The 18870-nt window shown below is 34.6% G+C and overlaps 1 protein-coding gene across 12 annotated transcripts in view; it reads left to right on the forward strand.

Moving 5' to 3' along the window:
* The window catches only part of gish (casein kinase I gish), a 220753-nt gene that overhangs the window by 95381 nt on the left and 106502 nt on the right, over positions 1-18870 (forward strand). For 7 of the 12 annotated variants that reach the window (XM_090373936.1, XM_090373935.1, XM_090373940.1 and 4 more), the window contains 3 exons: positions 6089-6158; positions 12460-12620; positions 14227-14461. In XM_090373936.1, coding sequence (XP_090230062.1) covers positions 6089-6158; positions 12460-12620; positions 14227-14461 — 466 coding nt within the window. The remainder of the gene's footprint in view (positions 1-6088; positions 6159-12459; positions 12621-14226; positions 14462-18870) is intronic. The other 5 variants (XM_090373939.1, XM_090373943.1, XM_090373938.1 and 2 more) reach the window with 1 other exon arrangement.

Genomic DNA, 18870 nt, shown 5'->3' on the forward strand with positions numbered 1-18870 from the left:
AAAATCACTGTGATGATTAGTAGCATTAATTAGTCCCAACTCAACTAATCACTTGGAATGCTTTGACTTCATTTTTTTTTAAACTAAAAAAACCTTGATGCCAGCCTAACTTTCCTAACAGTGAGGTAATTTTCCTTGATGATTCTATTATTCATAGTTGACTCCACTTTTTTCTACTTACATTGACCCATCTGGTTGAGATGCCAAAGCTTTTCCATTTAATAGTGACCTCACACAGTCTGTACATTTACCTACCAGAATACCATAAATCTTAACCACACATCCAGTACCATTGATCTTTTTCTCACTAACAGACCTAAGTACACAGTCAGTGTTAGTGGTCCTCTGTGCAGCATTTCAGGTCATTACTTAGTGAGAGGCTCTTCTCCAATGCAGCCTTTCTTTCACGGCCATTCTCAGCCTTGTGTTGTTTACATTACAGTAATGCAAAATGGGATATCTGTGTGATTTTTGTTCCTCTTTTCCTTTGTTGGATTACTATTTTAAATATTTTGAACCTAATGTTTGCTCATTTTTTCACTGAAGTTATTCTCATACAGATAATCTTTTATATTGCATTCCACCCAAAAATCTCATCTTTATCTAAACCTTGGTTTTTTTAATAAGTGTTTTAAAGATAAGAATGTAGCATATCATAACTGGATTGTATCCAAATCTTCAGCTTCATTAGCATTAGTAGAGGCATGTTGATGCAAGAAAGCAAGCTTATACAGCATCAGCCAAAAAAAAACCCCTTCCCATTTCACTAATCCATTCATTCCAAATGCTTGTCTAGTTCTGCCTTGAATTTATTTAAGCTATCAACTTCCACAACAACAGATGGAAGTTTGTTCCAGCAATCAACTGCCCGCTGGCTAAAGGCAAACTTCTGCACATCTATTCTACAACTGTCTTTCCTCAGTTTGAATCTATGCCCCCTCAGCTTTGTAATCTGAGCAAGAGGAAGAATCCTATTGGCATTGAGCCTGCTCAATCCATTCAAGGCCTTATACACCTCAGTCAGATCACCACGCAGGTGCCTAGTCTCCAGAAGCTGCAATTTGCAGAACTTAAGCCTTTCTTCATAAGAGCACTCCTTTGTTCCCTTCACCATTCTCATTACCTTTCTCTTTACTCGTTCTAGCATCTCTTCATCCTTCCTAAAATGAGGCTGCCAGACCTGTATGCAGTACTCAAGGTGTGGCATGACCATTCCCTTATACAAGGGGATAATCAACTCCTTATCCCTGCTCGCAAAATTCCTGTATATCATTGACAAGACCCCATGACCTACTCTGGCAGCCTGTCTGCATTGCTCAGAAAACTTCATATCTGACTGCACAATTACCCCCAGGTCTCTTTCATTCTCCACTACCCCGAGTGTAACACTGTCCAGTTGGTACATTTTTCTGGGGTTACGGAATGCGGAAAGGTCATGGAATGACCACCGCATATTCCCGGAGCAATATAGCCTTAGTTGCTAATGCTCCTGAAAACCAAAACAACAACAACAATTCTCTGGGGTTAATGCTACCCATATGCAGTACTTTACATTTGTCAGTGTTAAACTTCAGTTGCCAGTTCTCAGCTCATCTCTGCATACACAAGCTCATGACAATTGTAAAGCAGCTATTTATCAGATGAAACTTGATTTTAAACAGGTTAAGAGTAGAAAACTTGCTTCTTGTTGAATTGTGGTAGTCAGGGCTGGATTAAGGGTGAAATAGGTCCCCAGCCATATTTAAATTTGAGGCCCCTTTATATATATAACTTGGCTGTATATACAAAGGGTACTAGGAAAGTTTTGCAATATGACGCAGCAGTGAATCACAGGAAGCTGTTTGTTGCTGCATGTTGAGACATGTTCATACGTGCATAGTAGCCGCCGCGCCAAGTCGATGGGCTCAGTTATTCATTAGTAGTGAGAGTGTAAAGTGCTTGCGATGGCATCGTGGTCACGAAATGAGATAAGGACAGTTTTGTGGTATAATTTCGTGCATGGTTTAACCATAGACCAGTGCTTAGAAGAAATGACTCTTGCACTAGATGATGATTGTCCACATCGTACAACGATATTCAGGTGGTATAGAGAATTCCAAAGGGGAAATTTCACTCTGGAGGATTCTGAGAGCCCGGGAAGGCCACGAACGTCAGTTACGGAGGAAAACGTTACTGCTGTGAGGAAAATGCTTGACGAAAACAGGCGAGTGACCTACCAACAGATAGAGGATACTTTGGGCCTAAATGCACCAGCAATTCATTCGATTCTGCAAGATCATTTGCACGTGAAGAAACTTTGTTCTCTCTGGGTGCCGCATCAACTGACTGAAGAGCAGATGACACGACGTGTGACTTGGTGCCGGGAGATGTTAAAAAAGTTTGATAAGGGACAATCTCGGTATGTGAACAACATCGTGACAGGTGACGAGACTTGGCTGTACTATTACGATCTGCTGACCAAGGCTCAAAACAAAGTTTGGGTCTTTGATGATGACGACACACCCGTAATTGTCAGAAAATCCCGATCTGTAAAGAAGAAAATGATAGCTGTATTTTTCATATCGAGTGGAATTGTGGAACGTGTCATTTTGGACATGCAGAAGACAGTCACAGCTAAGTGGTATACTGAACAATGCCTGCCTAAAGTCATTGGATCTATGAAGAACCTGCGGCCAAAGTCAAGAATGGACACCTGGTACCTCCATCACGATAATGCTCCAGCTCACCGTGCCAAAGCCTGCACCGAATATTTGACCACGACAGCACTGAAACTTCTCGAGCACCCTCCCTACAGTTCAGACCTTGCTCCCTGCGACTTTGCACTGTTCCCGCATGTGAAAATGAAGCTAACAGGGAAGCGGTTTTCCAGTGATGAGGACCTTCTACGGGCTTGGGACAACGAGTGTGCTTTACTCCCTAGTGAAACTTGGCAGAACTGGTTTAAAGATTGGTTTCGGAGGATGGAGAGGTGTACTGAATGTAGAGGAAATTACTTTGAAAAAATTAAATAAACAAAGCTGTATTGCAAAACTTTCCTAGTACCCTTTGTATATGACTTAAAAAATAAAGTAATAATAAAAACAATTTTAATAGAAACTTTTAACTTATTTATTGTACAATAAAAAGGTCTAAGAATAAAATTTAAACACTTAACAAGTTAAGTTTAAGAATGCTTTTATATTGCGTTTTCTTGGGTTTATTATTATTTTTAGAAAATATTTACACTGAAAATGAGGCCCCCAGCCATGGCTGGTTTAGCTGTCGTGTTAACATTGCCCTGGTGGTAGTCTAGCATTAATGTATTTTGCCAGAGCTGTTGGTTGCAACCTCTATCCGTTACAGTTCCCACTTTTGTTAACACCTGATGTTTCTTATGGTGTTTTTAATATCTGTTGCTTCCTCAGCTAAGACAAAGTGAATTTACTGGCAACCTATTTTTCTTCAAACTGTTGTATCAATAGCCCTGGTAACCACCTGTCATACCTGATACTCCACTAAATTCTTCCTGTGGTCTTCTAACATAAGAATGTTAGAATTCTGAACACTCGGTGCCTAAAAATTTCCAGACTCCAGATCCTAATGGCATTTCTCCACTTGTTTTCAAAACCTGTGCTCCTGAGCTTGCTGCTGTTCTGTGTTGTTTTTTCATACTTTCTTATTCCATTTGGAAATTTGCTTATATCCAGCCAGTTTCTAGAAAGCGTGACAGGTCTTTCACTTCCATTTATAGCCCCATTGCACTTACATCTATTCTTTTCAAAGTAATGGAGAAATTTATTGGCCATCTTGAAACTTTCAATTTAATCATGATCACCAATATGGATTCCATCAGTTGATTCACTAGTTGATATATTGGTTTGTGTTTCTCATTGTTGGACAATTCAGTGGAAAAATTTGGCAAAATTCAAGCAGTTGCTCTTGTGATTTCTGAGATATATTTTTTTATCAAGTTCAGCATAAAAGGCCTTGATTTAAACAGGTTCTATCTTATGGACTGCTGACTTTTTTTTTTTTTTTTTTTTTGGGTTTTGAGCTTTCTCTCTGAGCACTCACTGTGAGTGGTGCTCAATCTTCTAACTTCACCACCACTAATGCTAGTTTCTCTAAGTTTCAGTTCTTTTTCCCACTCTTTTCCTCTCTTATGTTGATAGTCATTTTCCACTGGCTGGAAATTTTATTCGTAGTTTTGCTGATGATAGTATTGTATGTTCCACCTTCCAATTTGAGAAACTTAATCCTGCAGAAACAGCCTCAGTTTCACTCTATATTCAGATCATATACAATTGTCCATTGACAATTGGCTGGATAGCAGTCTATGACTGAAATATGGTCTTTGATTTCATTTATTGTGAAAATAGCAATCAAACTTTGATGGGTTCATTTCTTTGGGTGGAGAGTCATGCTTTTGCACTGCTGAGAATGAATATAGCTTTGTTCTTATTTTTATGATATCTTGGTATTTAGATAGCAGAATTGCACCTTTCTAAGTAAAACTCTAATTGTATCATTAATTTACTATATTAGTTTCATACTGTGATTCATTTCTAATATGTTGAGGGAAAGGCATGTAATAGTATTCACTATATAGTGCAAGGAAGCCACAGACTTTTGCTGCACTGGCAAAAAAAAAAAAAAAAATGCAACCAAGTAGATAAGAAAACACAAATTATATGCTTCCCTCGTCACACAGGTAAGTATCCAGTAGACCTTTGAATTCATTCAAATTGTCAGCCTCAACTACCTGCAAGGGCAACTTGTTTCAGCTATCAACGACTCGCTGGCTAAAAGAAAACTTCCTGCAATCTCATCTAAATCTCAAGCCCTGTAATTCGAATTTATGACCCCTAGTTCTGGAATTTAGAAGAGTCAGAATTCCACCTTCATTCATTTTACTAAATCCCTCTCAGAGCCGTATGAATCTCAAGCAGGTCACCTCTGAGGCACCTGGTTGCCAAGCTCTGTAGCCCACATAATTGGAGTCATTCCTTATACAGTCATCCTTCTGCTGATCTCACCATTTGAGTTGCTTGTCAATGTAATTGAAGATGAATTGACATTAAGTACATGAATAATAAGATGTATAACATTAATTACATGAATAATAACTGATATCACATGAAATTGATTGTTTATTTGAATGTTAAATGACAGATTAATTATTACAAAAGTAATCTATGCCCAGTACACCTAGTATAAACATTAGCTATTGCTTATAATTAACCTTTAATTTAGCATTAATCAACTAATTAAACTAATAAATTTCATGTGGAATCAACATTATTTTTCATATAATGTCACGATTATATTTCCTTTTGTGTTAAATCTCCATGCGGTAATATATGAATATTCTTTGTAATTATAAATTGAATAATTTTATCTTATTAATATTTTATTTTCTTATTTTATTTTTATAATTTGTTCTATAAAGCCCTTTGATTTTTCTAAAATTAGTGCTTCTGTTTTTTTTTTATTTATTTTGTTGATCAGCATTAAAAGTAAATATCTGTTGTTACTTCTCTCCAGATATGTTTTTCTATGTAAGGTTAATTTGTATATTTCTTAGAAACAAATGAATGATGTTGTGGGGCAGAGGAAGATAATTTATGTGAAAACAGTCTAATTGGAGTAAAATTTTGTTTTAAAATTTTGAATTCTGTATGGGACATTCTTTATAAAAAAGAAATGCTAAAAATTCTAATTCTAATTAAAGTCTAATTAAATTTCTAATCCCATTGTAATCAGAATTACAATTTTGTTTTATCTTGTTTTGTTTTGAGTTGATCATTTATGTTGTACTTGGAAAATAAATGTGATTTCCACTTCACTAAACTTTTGCAATTGTATCTGTCTGATATCCTTTTATATGTAACCTAAGTGCCATATGATTCGTGCTGCCGAGCATTTGTATATGACACGATTGCTGCTATTTTTTAAATGATCCTTATATGACATGATTGCTTAAATTTTTGTCAGCTGTGTGCATTGCTTTAGTAGGCTAATATAAATTCTTCTGTTTCAGTGTTAACTATTTTTTATGAAACATGCTTAATTTAAGCCTTTGTTCTCTCTCTCTTTTAATTTTTTTTAGGAACCAATGAAGGCTAAAGCTCCCCAGTTACATCTTGAATATAGGTTTTACAAATTACTTGGGAATCATGGTAAGATTTTTTAAGAATTATGGAATGTTTTTCACACTCTTGTTTATGCTATTAGTTATAATGTGTAAAGCTTTAAATTTATAAATTACCTGTGTTTCAAAATGGCTGGATATATTAATATACCCAGCCATTAATATTAATGAACAAAATTATATGGCATTTAAAACAGTGGAAGTTTAAAATGTAAAAGTTGGTTCTAAAAATTGTCAAAAATAAAAGCATATGGTTCTGAAGAGCAGCATTTGTATGTAGCATTTATATGGTCCCAACCTCCCTTCCCTCTGTCACAAAAAAAAAAAAAAAAAAAAAATCTGTGAATTAAGTTTTAAATTTAATATTAATGGTACAAATGAAAAGAATTAGTTTTTTAAGTTGTAGCTTCAGAGATATAGAAAATATTAAGTATTTAATGGAAGAAAAGATTACTTAGGATGTATGGGACAAGTCTAAACTAATATAAAGCTACAGTCTTATGTATGTGTGCATCCATGAGATAAATTGGCACGCTGACAATTTTCTTTAAGAATCGAATTTGTGAAATTATTTAAAATTAGTATAAAAATAGGAGGGTTACTGAAGGGGATAAGGCTGTCTTACTGGGAGAAGACCTGCACATTTTCTAAGCTAAGCTTTTTTGGGAGCTGACTGAGTTCCAGACCTAGTGTTCACATTGCTCACTCCTCATCTTGTAGTAAACTGTTAGTAGAGCACCAGCTATATGGCTATGAATGAGTGCCTATTCTCACTCACTCTCTCTCTCTCTCTCTCTCTCTCTCTCACTCACTCACTAAATGAATGAGTGAGAGTGGGCTGCTGGAACAACCATCTAAATAGATGGTTGTTCCATCAACATTAGAAGTTTATATGACAAAGAAGTAGAATTAACAATAGAAAACTAACTCGGTATGGTATCAGAATAGCAGATATAACAGAAACCAGATGGGTATAGAAGAGCTGCAGCTATGTAATAGTTATATAAGTATAAATTCTGTTATTGTCAATCTAAAATAAAGGAAAGAGAGGCAAAACCCTGATGCAGATATCACTAGAGGGTGCACATACATAAATGATGTCAGTGTTATTGAAATAACATTGATATCATTCACAGTTACCTGGCATTTTCTGTTTCAATACAAAATAATTAAAATTTCATTCAATATCGGCTAGTATGACTGACTGCCTTAACCAGAACTGCATAATCAAATTCATGAACAGGCAACAAGTACAGTACCACCAAAGAAGAAAAAGGCAAAAAAAACAACAAATTGTGACTTTTTCAGTGAGTGCTCTAATACTGGAGCAAACCATACTTATTAATGGTTGTAATTGCCAAGTTGAAAAAAAAAAAATGTTTGTGATCAAAAGTCTATATAAATGGGAAAACTAGAGTAGGTAAGCACTGGAGTTGTCTTGAGTTCCTTCCACCAGTGAAGTTCCAAAGAGGTACTACAGTTATATAATGCCAAGACATTTCACACAGCTAATGTCTTGTAAAGGAAGTTTAATTTGCATTGCACTTGAGTCTTGAATTGCAGTCAGTTGAGAATAAAGCCTCTCCTTGCCATCTTCTTTTGGTCTTCCTCTTGAGCCCTCCATTTTTATTTCTAACATCCTCTTTAGCAGTCTGTTATTAGTTTGGCAGTCCATTCTCTTTAAATGTCCAAACCATCTTAATCTGTTCCTCTCAGTCTTTTATTATAATAATTTTTCTTTCACTTTCTCCCGAATATGACCATGTTTCTTACTTTCTTTCCACACACACACACACACACACACACACACACACACACACACACACACACACACACCCCTCAGAAAGTACATTTCCATTGCTTGCATTCTGATAATATTCTCACGATTTCAGTCCATTTTCAATCCATAGGTTATTAGTACCTTCTTTCTCCAAAGTAAGTCTGTAAAAATACAGTAGAACGTCAGTTATCCAGAACGTCATCTATCCAGAATAATTTTAAAGACTGATCTTTCTTCTTTTTTTAAATTAAAGGTAGTACAGTAAGTGCTGGTTATAGTGATCACGTTTGCAAATTGAATTTTGATTATAATAAGCAAAAGATTGAGTTTACTACCCATTTGTAACAGATTGTACAAATAAAAAGACAAATAAACCGAAAACTGCAAATTGTTTTATGATTGTGATCTATAGAATTCAGTGTGACCTTCAGAAGTGTGCTTTAGAAAAATATCACAGAGACCTGAGTTTTCTCGGAAACCATGAGTGAATTTCAGATTAGTTTAGCTCCAGATTCTATGAGAATAATATTGACCCGAAAATGTGCGATTTATTATTTTTTCTCAATTTTTTATGGTAAAATGTGAACGGAAAAAAAAAAGTGTAGCTTTAACATTGCAACAAAAAATGGAAATTATTAATAGAATTAGAAAAGGTGAAAATTTAGGAAATCTCTACAAAGTGAATGTGGGGACTTCAACAATTTACGACATCAAGAAAAATTCCAGTGCTATAACAGTATTTGTGTAGATTATGGATAGTGAAGGAGGATCTAGCAGGAAAAAGACTGTTGAACCTGAAAATACCGCTTTAGAAGAGTGCACTTTATTTTTTTGTTTTCTTCAGAAGCGAAGTTTAGGTGAACCAGTGTCTGGCCCAATGTTGTGTGAAAAAGCATTCGATTTTAATCAAAAATTAAGAGATGAAGATTTTAAGGCAAGCACAGGTTGGCTGAAAAACTTTAAACTGAGACACGGTATACATGAACTAGATATTCAAGGCGAGAAACTTTCTGCAGACGAATCGGCAGCGGTGTCCTTTAAAAATAAGTTCACTTCAGTTAAGCAAATTACGAGAAAGAAAACGTTTATAATGTTGATGAGATGGGCTTATTATGGGAAGCATTACTGAGAAAAACCCTAGCCACTAAAAGAGAAATGCCTGCACCAAGTTTTAAGATGAGAAAATAGCAAGTTAAAATTGCTATGTGTGCAAATTTTATTGGAACACACAGATTGTCCATGCTTGTTATCGGCAAGTTGAAAAAATTGAGAGCATTTAAAAATCTTTCTAATTTTCCTGTTTTGTATAAAAATCATAAAAATGCCTGGATGGATATTTCTGTTTTCCAAGATTAGTTTATAATTTCTTTTTTATTTTATTAATCTTAGTTACTTTATTTAATTAAATAATTAGATTAAATTTATTTAATCTTACTGGAAAAATTATCCGGAAATTTTTCGGTTCAATTATCCAGAAAATTTGGCTACCCAGAAGAGATCTAACAACAATTATTCCGGATAAGTGATGCTCTACTGTAGTTATAAAAAAATTCTTCTTGGTCTGCTCTACATATTTTCTTATTCATTTTCTTCTTTTTCCACTATACTCCCTAAATATCTGAAACTATTCATTTTTTCCCTTAGTAAAGATGTTAATCCCCTTCTCTCCTTTATTCCTTGTCATTTTCATTGCATTACTATTAACATTGCTAAACTTCAAATTGCACCTCTCTACTTCCTTCATTACCCTCTGGGGGTAGAGAGTGCACTATCCTCTCTCAGTTCATTATTAATTTCAAACTAGCTGATCTTTCCAACCATTGTTTTTTTTGCAGTTCACAGTCTATCTTTATAGACTTTTTACTACTCTCCATCAATGACTTCTCTACTCCCTGTTTCTTAAACACTTCTGATAATTTTCTTCTATCTGCACCTTTCAGTATCTAAAAAGATCCCTTCCATATTTGTAATGTTTTTCTATCATTTGTCTCAAAACAAAAATTAGATCCATTATCTATTTTTTCTGAAGCCACTCTGCTCTTCCCTCATCCCACTTTTGGTCTTTTCTCATTTCTCTTGGCTATTCTTTCATACAATTTTCCTATGTGACTAGTCAGGGTGATCTCTGTATAATTGTCACACTCCCCCCTCTCTCCTTTTCTACTCCCATACTACTTTCATTACTCTGTGCATCAGCCCTGCAAGGCCTCTATACATTTTATCATTTCTATAGTCACTTCATCACATCCTGGTGATTTACCTCCTTTCATTTCATCTTTTCTCTTGTTATCACTACTTTCTTGATATTTCTCTCTCCTACCTCTTCTTCCATTGTATCTAATTTTTCTGTGATATTCAATAGCTTCCTAAAATAGTCTTTCCGCCTTCTCCTTATTTCTTCTTTATCTATAATTTTAACAACTAATGTTGTTAAAAAGTGCAAATGCATGCAAATGGAAAGTGATTTTTGCAGAGGTGTAATCATAGAGCCACTGAGAATTTCATGCCAACTAAGAGATATTGTTCAAGGTTTAGATGAACTTAGTGATAGAGAAGAAAAATGAATGGGATAATTATAAATTGTCAGGGTATAGACTTCTACAGTAAGTACATATTAGTCTAATCAAATGACGTGAGGGGTAAGCAGGCTAAAGCATATTATGAGAAGTCTTTGGCTAAGGGTCCAAAGAAAAGTAGCAGGGAATTCTTTGCATGTGTCAACACTAAAAGGTAAGGGATGAATCATATTAGTCAACTGACCATAAATGGCACAACTGTTGATGATTCTGTACAGTTGCTGATCAACTGAATAAATATTTTTTTGTCTATATTCACCCATGAAGAAAATTTTTAGAGATGGGTTTGAAGAAGTTTAATACTGATTGGGAGTTAAAAATGATTTTATAATAACAGAAAGTAAGGTGGAAGAGAAATTGTTGCAGCCAAACGTGAATAAAGCACCTGGGGCTGTTGGAATAGTTCTATTTATATTAGCATTAGCATTGGTAGAGGAATATGATGTAAGAAAGCAAGCTTCTGCAGCATCAGCCAAAAAAAAAAACAAAAAAAAAAAAAAAAAAAACAACACTTCCACTTCACCCCTCCGTTCATTCTAAATACCTGTCCAGCTGAGCCTTAAATTCTTTTAGGCTATCAACTTCCACGACAAGGGATTGCTCAGATTAATCACCTGAGAGGGCATAAATTCAAATCGAGGAAAGACAGATGTAGGGTAGATGTGCAGAAGTTTGCCTTTAGCCAGCAGGTAGTTGGTTGGTGGAACAGACTTCCATCCTTTGTTGTGGAAGTTGATAGCCTAAATAAATTTAAGGCTGAACTGGACAGGTATTTGGAATGAATGGAGGGGTGAAATGGGAGCGGTTTTTTTTTTTTTTTTTTTGGCTGATACTGCATAAGCTTGCTTTCTTGCATCATATGCCTCTACTAATGCTAATGCTAAAAAGAGGTAGTTAAATTTTAACCATAATAATGAGAGCATTCGTAGATTTGGGAGACGTGCCTGCAAATTGAAAATGCGTAAATATATCTCCTCTTCACAAGGGTGGTTAAAAGGTGGAAGTAGGTAACTGTAGGCCTATAAGTTTAGCCTCTATTTCAAGGAAAATAATGGAGTCAGTAATTAAAGTAGTAATGCAAGGAGTTAAATAGTCAGTAGTTAATGATAGGAGTGGAGCCATAAGGCAGTCACAGAATGAATTTGTTGAAGGGAGATTATGCCTAACCAATCTGATTAGTTACTATTAGATTGTTACAAAGAATAATTTTGACATCATATTACAAAAGAGAATCCAACTCTTTCTTTTTTTGTTCCTATTAGCCACATGTTTGTTGTATTCACCTATTCAAGTTTTAAATTTTCTCTCCATCGCTTATGTATACTTGTCACATTTAAACGTATTTATTTTTGTACATTGTTGAATTGGCACCGCATGCGCTGGGTAACAGAAGAGCAGTTTGTGGTAACAGAAGAGCAAAGTGACTTTGAATAAAGAAAAATAAAAGAAGCCTTTTACATCAAGAAATTTAACCGAGTTGCTTTAAGTAGAAATAAGGAGAGAAAAGAAATATAAATGATGGGCTTTTCAACAGTTAGGTATTAATGGGGGAGGGTGTGGGGATGTTGAAGAACAATTGGCTGTGAGAATGCTAGACTGAATTAGAGGCATATTACGACATGCCATCAGCAGTTTGAGAAAGGCAAATTTAGATCCCTTGTTCTTACTCATTGTGCATGTAAATAAGAACCTGCTATAGGGTTTGTAATATGTTGCTCATTTATTAAAATGTTTATCATGGTATAAAGCATTAGAATTATTTCTTGATGGATATCATCTGTGGAGAAAATGTCTCATTTAAAGACATGATTAAAGTTAATAATATTTTAAGATTGCCTAATATTTGTGCTTAAGATTTAATAAAAGTTAATTGAAGAAGGTCTGTTTATATAAGAACAGTTCTTTTGCACTTTATTATGTTTCTGCTTTATTATAGGATATTTTACTGCATATCAAAACTTATGTTATGATAGTTATTTTAATAGATGGCATACCAAAAGTATATTACTTTGGTCCCTGTGGCAAATATAATGCATTAGTGATGGAATTACTTGGTCCAAGCCTGGAGGATTTGTTTGATTTATGTGATAGGAAGTTTTCCCTGAAAACAGTTCTCATGCTTGCTGTTCAACTGGTGAGTATATCCATTTAGATTTAAATATCAATTTTTGTTAAAAATTATTGTATAAAATTATATAATAATGTCCTTGTTTCTTTATTGTAGCAGAATTTTTATGTAGGTTAAATTGGATCTGTAATATCTTGAACAAGTTAGGTGATATATGTGTTGTGTTACATTTCAGTTGTAGTAAGTTATGGCTCAGGAGTTAAAAATCCTATGGCTCAGGAGTTAAAAATCCTATACTGTACTTAAGAGGTGTTTAAGAAGCTTTTGCTAAATGATGTCCACATGATGGGTAGCCATGAGAGTTGGGATTCATGTAGCATTACTTTTTCAAGGGAAGATAGGCATGCAGAAGAAAATGGATTCACTTTCATTTTGCACAAAGGTCTCTGATAATATTCAAAATACATCCTATAATTTTGAAAAGTTCTTGAGTAGCTTTTTCAAATTTGTGGCAGTGTTTCTTTAGAGAGGAAATTCAGTGGCTGTGGAATTGTGTGACATTTATGAATTACTTCTCATTGATTTTTATATTTGGTCAGTATTACTGATGACAATAAGTTATTTAAAAAGTTTATTTTTATAAACCTTTGTAGCCCAGGGGTAGGTTGCATAGGCCAATTTTCATTCCCAACATTTTGCACAGCCTAAACACACAGTAACACAATACTTTAGTGATATTTAGGAGCAGCGTATGTTTTTTATAGACTGCTAATGGTTGCTTGGTTGTGTGATCTGTTCTGGCACTAAAATTAAATTCTTTTAGCACCTATATGTCTGAGCTTTTTTTTTTTTTTTCTGTAATGTTATGAGTGCACCATTAAACTAAAATATGACATGTCATAATTTCAGTTGTGTGCACTGACTTTTGTGTGTACTATAGAAACTTATAACAAGGCTATAAATTGATATCTTTCTCCAAAACAAAATAAAAAACAAAAATCCCCTCCTCTTTCAGTTTATTTGTTTGTAATCCATCTCACCTTAAAACTTCTTTAAATAAAAATAAACAAGTTTTAAGTAGTATATTTTGGCCCTTTGTTTGCAATGTACTTCAATTACCTCTTCCATAAATCTAGTTGTTGTCTGTCTAAATTCATAAAATTTTGCCTTCCTGTGGCTGCAATAAAATTATCACAGTTTATTGCATTATATTACATATCAATTATAACAGCAGAAAATATTATTTTTTCAGACTGTTACTCCTTTCAACTTTTCACTTTACACTTTTATAAGTGTAAAGTGAATTTTTTGATATTGATTTTTTTTTCAGATTTTATTAAATGGTACTGGGAGGTTTAACTGGGTGAACAACATTGGCAAGAAAGAGTATATCAAAAACAGACTTACTAGACTCCTGTGCACCTACATTTCAGTTTGAGGGAATATCTAATTTTATGTACCCATGTGTATAAATTATTTTTTATAATTTTACGTAGTTCCAGAGTCAGTATGCTAATTCTGGAACTGTACTAACTCTGGAAGTCAGTACAGTCTCAGATAAATAATTTATCACTTTTATTAATGTAATTCATTAAAATTGCATTAAAAACAATTACCGAGTAATTTTTTACTTCTGTCTTTAGCTGTATATGCATTTCCTTTTATTTTCTAGTTACACCGGATAGAATATGTTCATTCCAAACATTTAATCTATAGAGATGTTAAACCTGAAAACTTTTTAATTGGAAGACAATCAACAAAAAAGAATCATATCATCCATATTATTGACTTTGGACTAGCAAAGGAATATATAGATCCAGAAACTAATAAACACATACCGTATAGGGAACATAAAAGCTTAACTGGTACAGCACGATACATGAGTATCAACACACACTTAGGAAAAGGTAAGTGATCTGTTTTTAGTTTGTCATATTTGTTGTGTTATAATGCATGTTTACTTACTGAAGATATCCTGTTATATATCAATTCGAAGTTCTCTAAATTATATACAAAACATGTTTAGTATTTGATGTACAGGTAACCCTTGTATAACCGGCAGTTTTGGTTCCTACAAAATCTCGTGTAATGCGAAACCATGTTATACGAGACTAAGGACAAGTACAAAAAGGGAGGGGGGGGGGGGTTTACATTCCAAAAGCTAACAAAAATACACCATTTTTTTTATAACTATCAGAAACCTAATTTTTATAGTAATAATAACTTAATATTTTAACTTTATTTTTATAATATTAGTAACTTAAATGGTAATAACTGAACAAACATGTTACCATACAAACTGTGATACTTATATGTCAGATAATCTACGTTCATTTAATTTTCTTCCTCTTCATCACTGCTAAGCACAATCTCTTCTGCAGCATCTAGATTTCGTGTACCTTCTGCTCTCTTCAAAAGTCACGCTTCGAAGTTGCAATTTTTTATGGTCTCAAACAAGCACAAGTTCAATAGCACAGAACCTAACCCAGGGATCTCCCAACAAAATACAGTGGACCCCTGCTGATTGGTTAGGTATTAAAGTTCCTGCTTTGGAACTTTAATACCTAACCAATTAACAAAGTTAAATGATAGGTGAAAATCGGAAGAATATTTTCCAGTTAGCAAAATAAAAATAAATTTACACTTATGTACATAGCTTAATTAATATGTACTGTAATATGTACATACATACTAATTGATATTTCTGTTCATTGACTTTTTTTTTTTTTTTTTTTGTTGTAAAATTTAAAACAGTAAAAATGATAAGAAATTAATAGCAAAGAACATGATGCGCACAAGTGAGATACAGAGTAATGAGTTTCTGAACATTTATTTATGTTTTTTATATGATGAATATTTCATGGAAGGGGAAACACATTTCACCATAATAACGTGAAAACCCACAGAATTCCAGCTATCGTTACTATAGCAAAATGCAAGAAGATCGAGTTTTACTACCTGTTTATAATTGATTATACTAACAGAAAAGACCAATAAACTGGAAACGCAAATTGTTTTTATTGTTTTATGGTTGTGACCTCCAGAAATGTGCTTTAGAAAAATATCACGAAGACGATGACTAGCAAGTCAACAGCTGGATTCACAAAAAGGAATGGAAACGTTGAAAATTACATCTAACATAATAGCAGGGTTTTCCCAGAAGAAAAGACCAAAAATACTGTGTTATATGAGATTTCCCGCAATTCTCAAACCGTGTTAGAGTGAAACAGTGTCATATAAGTACTGTGTTGTGTGAGAATTGCCACAATTTATCAATCGTGTTAAGAGCAAAACCTTGTTTTAGAAGTAACATATTATATGGGGGTTGCCTGTACTCTTATTTTATTTACAATATTTGATATATATTTGATAATGATTTTGTTTGTTTTTTTTGCATTCTTTAACTGCTGTTCAATGTCTTATTGATTGTCTTTTGACTGTATATTAAATTTAATGTTGTTTTTGACAACTTTCTCCTGTGCTTGGAAATCTGTATTACCAAGTTTTTATACCTATTTTTTATGTGTTTTGGGCAAGTATAGCCTTCTGACTGATATGATGTTTAAGGGTGTAGTCATATGTGACCCAGTATTGATTTAAAAAAAAAAAACCTCCTTTTAATAACTGCTTCAGTTAACAGTGAAATGTGGTAATTTTGATGATAATTTACCACAATAAGATTACCAGAAAATATTAACTGGGTATGAGGCATGTTTTCTGATGCTATCGAGGCACTGTTAAGTGGGTCGAAAAACTGCTATATTGATGGATACATGGACTGATAGATTAACAGTAGTCACTGACAGAGATGAAAGTGATTCTTGCACTGCTACTATTGGAATGAACAGCAGTCTGGAAAAACAAGGTACTGGAGATTTCAGGGACTGCTGGGAGTCATCATGGAACAAATAAATACATGGGCTGTGTTAGAGTAGCTAAGAATAAGAACAGATGCATGTATACTTGTGTACACCAATGCTAGGAGTTTAGTAAATAAATTTGATGAATTTGAGGTGCTGGTCAAAACATCATAGGCAGATTTTGTTTGGATATCAGAGATGTGGTGTCACGCAGATATAAGGAATACAAAATTGGAATTTGGGGAGTACACTTTTTTACAGGAAGGATAGACAGGATGGGAAGGGGTTATGCTTGTTAGGTAAGAAACACACAAAATCTACAGTAGTGCATCCAGTTGACATGGATGGACAGTGCAGTGTAATATAAGCACTGGGAAAGCAAAATTGAGAGTAGGAGTGTGTTATAGGCCTAATAACATGAGTACAAACGAACAACTGTACAGAGAAATAGAATGGACCAGTAAATAAGATTTTCTTATAATGGGGGATTTTAACTTCCCAGATATTGACTGAAACTTGTGGATTGGTCACTTGCACACTAGCAAGAATTTTGTGGATTTATTGGATGATTGCTTTCTACAGCAGCATGTTTGAGAGGCAACCAGAGGGAGTAATACTTTTGATCTGATTATCAGCAGTAATTATTCATGCATTAAGGATATGCAGATAAAGGAGCAACTAGGTGGAAGTGATCATTGTGCACTGATGTGGGATTTACTCAAAGATGTAGCTACAATCAAGGGTAAAGGGAAAAGTTTTTGCTTTTGTAATGGTGACTATAGTTGTCTCAGACAGTTTTTAAATTCTATATGGTGGGACCAACTGATGATACTACCAACAGCAAATTCTAAATGGGAAGCATTCAAGGAATTGATCCTGGAAGCTATTAGGCTACTACTGAATATTGTTTAATGTTTAGGCCTAAATGGATGTCAGATGAACTAATGAGACTTGTGACAGAGAAGAAAAATGCATGTAATGTATATAAATTATCAGACGATACAGAAACAAGTGGTAGATATAAGCTAGTCTGTAATCATCACAAAGGAGGTTAGGCAGGTGAAGTTTGACAAAGAATGCAAAGAAAAACAGCAAAGTGTTATTTAATTGTGTAATCTCTAGAAGAATGGCAATGAATCAGATTGGTCAACTTGATATCGATGGTTCCACTATTGAGGATCTGCTCAGGTAGCTGACAAACTGAATGAGTATTTATATCTATATTCACACATGAAGAGTTATTCAGGAAGGGGGAATGCCAGAACTTTATCAAACTCTGGCAGGGAGCTAAATGATTTTGTAATAACTGAGAGCAAAGTGGAGGAGAAATTGTTGAAGTTAAACTTAAGAAAGGCACCTGGGGTGGATGGGATGTATCCAGTTATATTAAAGGAGGTAGCAAAGGAAGTAAGCAAACACTTAGTCATAATTATGAGAGCTTTCTTGGAGTCAGGGGACAGTCCCCATGGACTGGAGATGTGCAAATGTGATCCCAATTCACAGAGGAGGATCAAAGGGTGACACAAGTAATTACAGACCTGTTAGTTTAACATCTGTTCCAGGAGAAATTAATGGAGGCACTGGTTAAAGAAGCACTGCAGGCTCATCTAGACAAGAATAGTTCAGACATAGTATTGGTTTGTTAAGGGGAAGTCTTGTTTGACCAATTTTATTGGATACTGTGATGTGGTCAAAAAGGAACTGGATGCAAAAAAAATAATTTTGATATCATATACTTGGATTTTAGGATAGCTTTTGATACTGTTGCACAAATTGGAGCTCTGTGGCATTGGAGGCAAATTGCTGCTATGGATAAAGGGATGGTTGAGTGGGAGAAGACAGAGAATGGTAATCAATGGACATGTGGACTAATGTTATTAGTGGAGTCTCCAATGTTTGGTGTTGGGTCCATTTTTGCTTTCTGTATTTATTAATTATATTTATGAAGGTATATCAGGCTTAATGTCCAAGTTTGCACTTGATATGAAGGTTGGTAGGGTTGTTAATGACACTACATTACTGCAACAGGATCTATAAAAGTTAAGCCTGTGGGCTGAGGTGGATAGCAGTAACCCCAGAGTAATGTATCAACTGTGTGATACCAGTGTAGCTCATGGTGTCTTGTCAATGATATACAGGAATTTTCCTAGCAGCCATAAGGAGGTGATTATCCCCTTGTATAAGGCAATTGTTAGGCCACACCTTGAGTTCTATATACAGGTCTGGAGGCCTCATTTTAGGAAGGATGTAGAACTGCTGCAACAAGTACAGAGAAGGGCAACGAGATTGGTAAATGGAACAAAGGGTTGCTCTTAGGAAGAAAGGCTTAAGTTCTGCAAATTGCTGTGTCTGGAGACTATGCACCTGCGAGGTGATCTGATTGAGGTGTATAAAGCCTTGAATGGGTTGAACAAGCTCAGTGCTGATGGGATTCTTCCTCTTGCCCAGATTAGTTG

The sequence above is a fragment of the Mastigoproctus giganteus genome, chromosome 5 (genome assembly GCF_048544385.1).
Source record: "Mastigoproctus giganteus isolate SK-2022 chromosome 5, ASM4854438v1, whole genome shotgun sequence".
NCBI classification, from domain to species: domain Eukaryota; kingdom Metazoa; phylum Arthropoda; class Arachnida; order Uropygi; family Thelyphonidae; genus Mastigoproctus; species Mastigoproctus giganteus.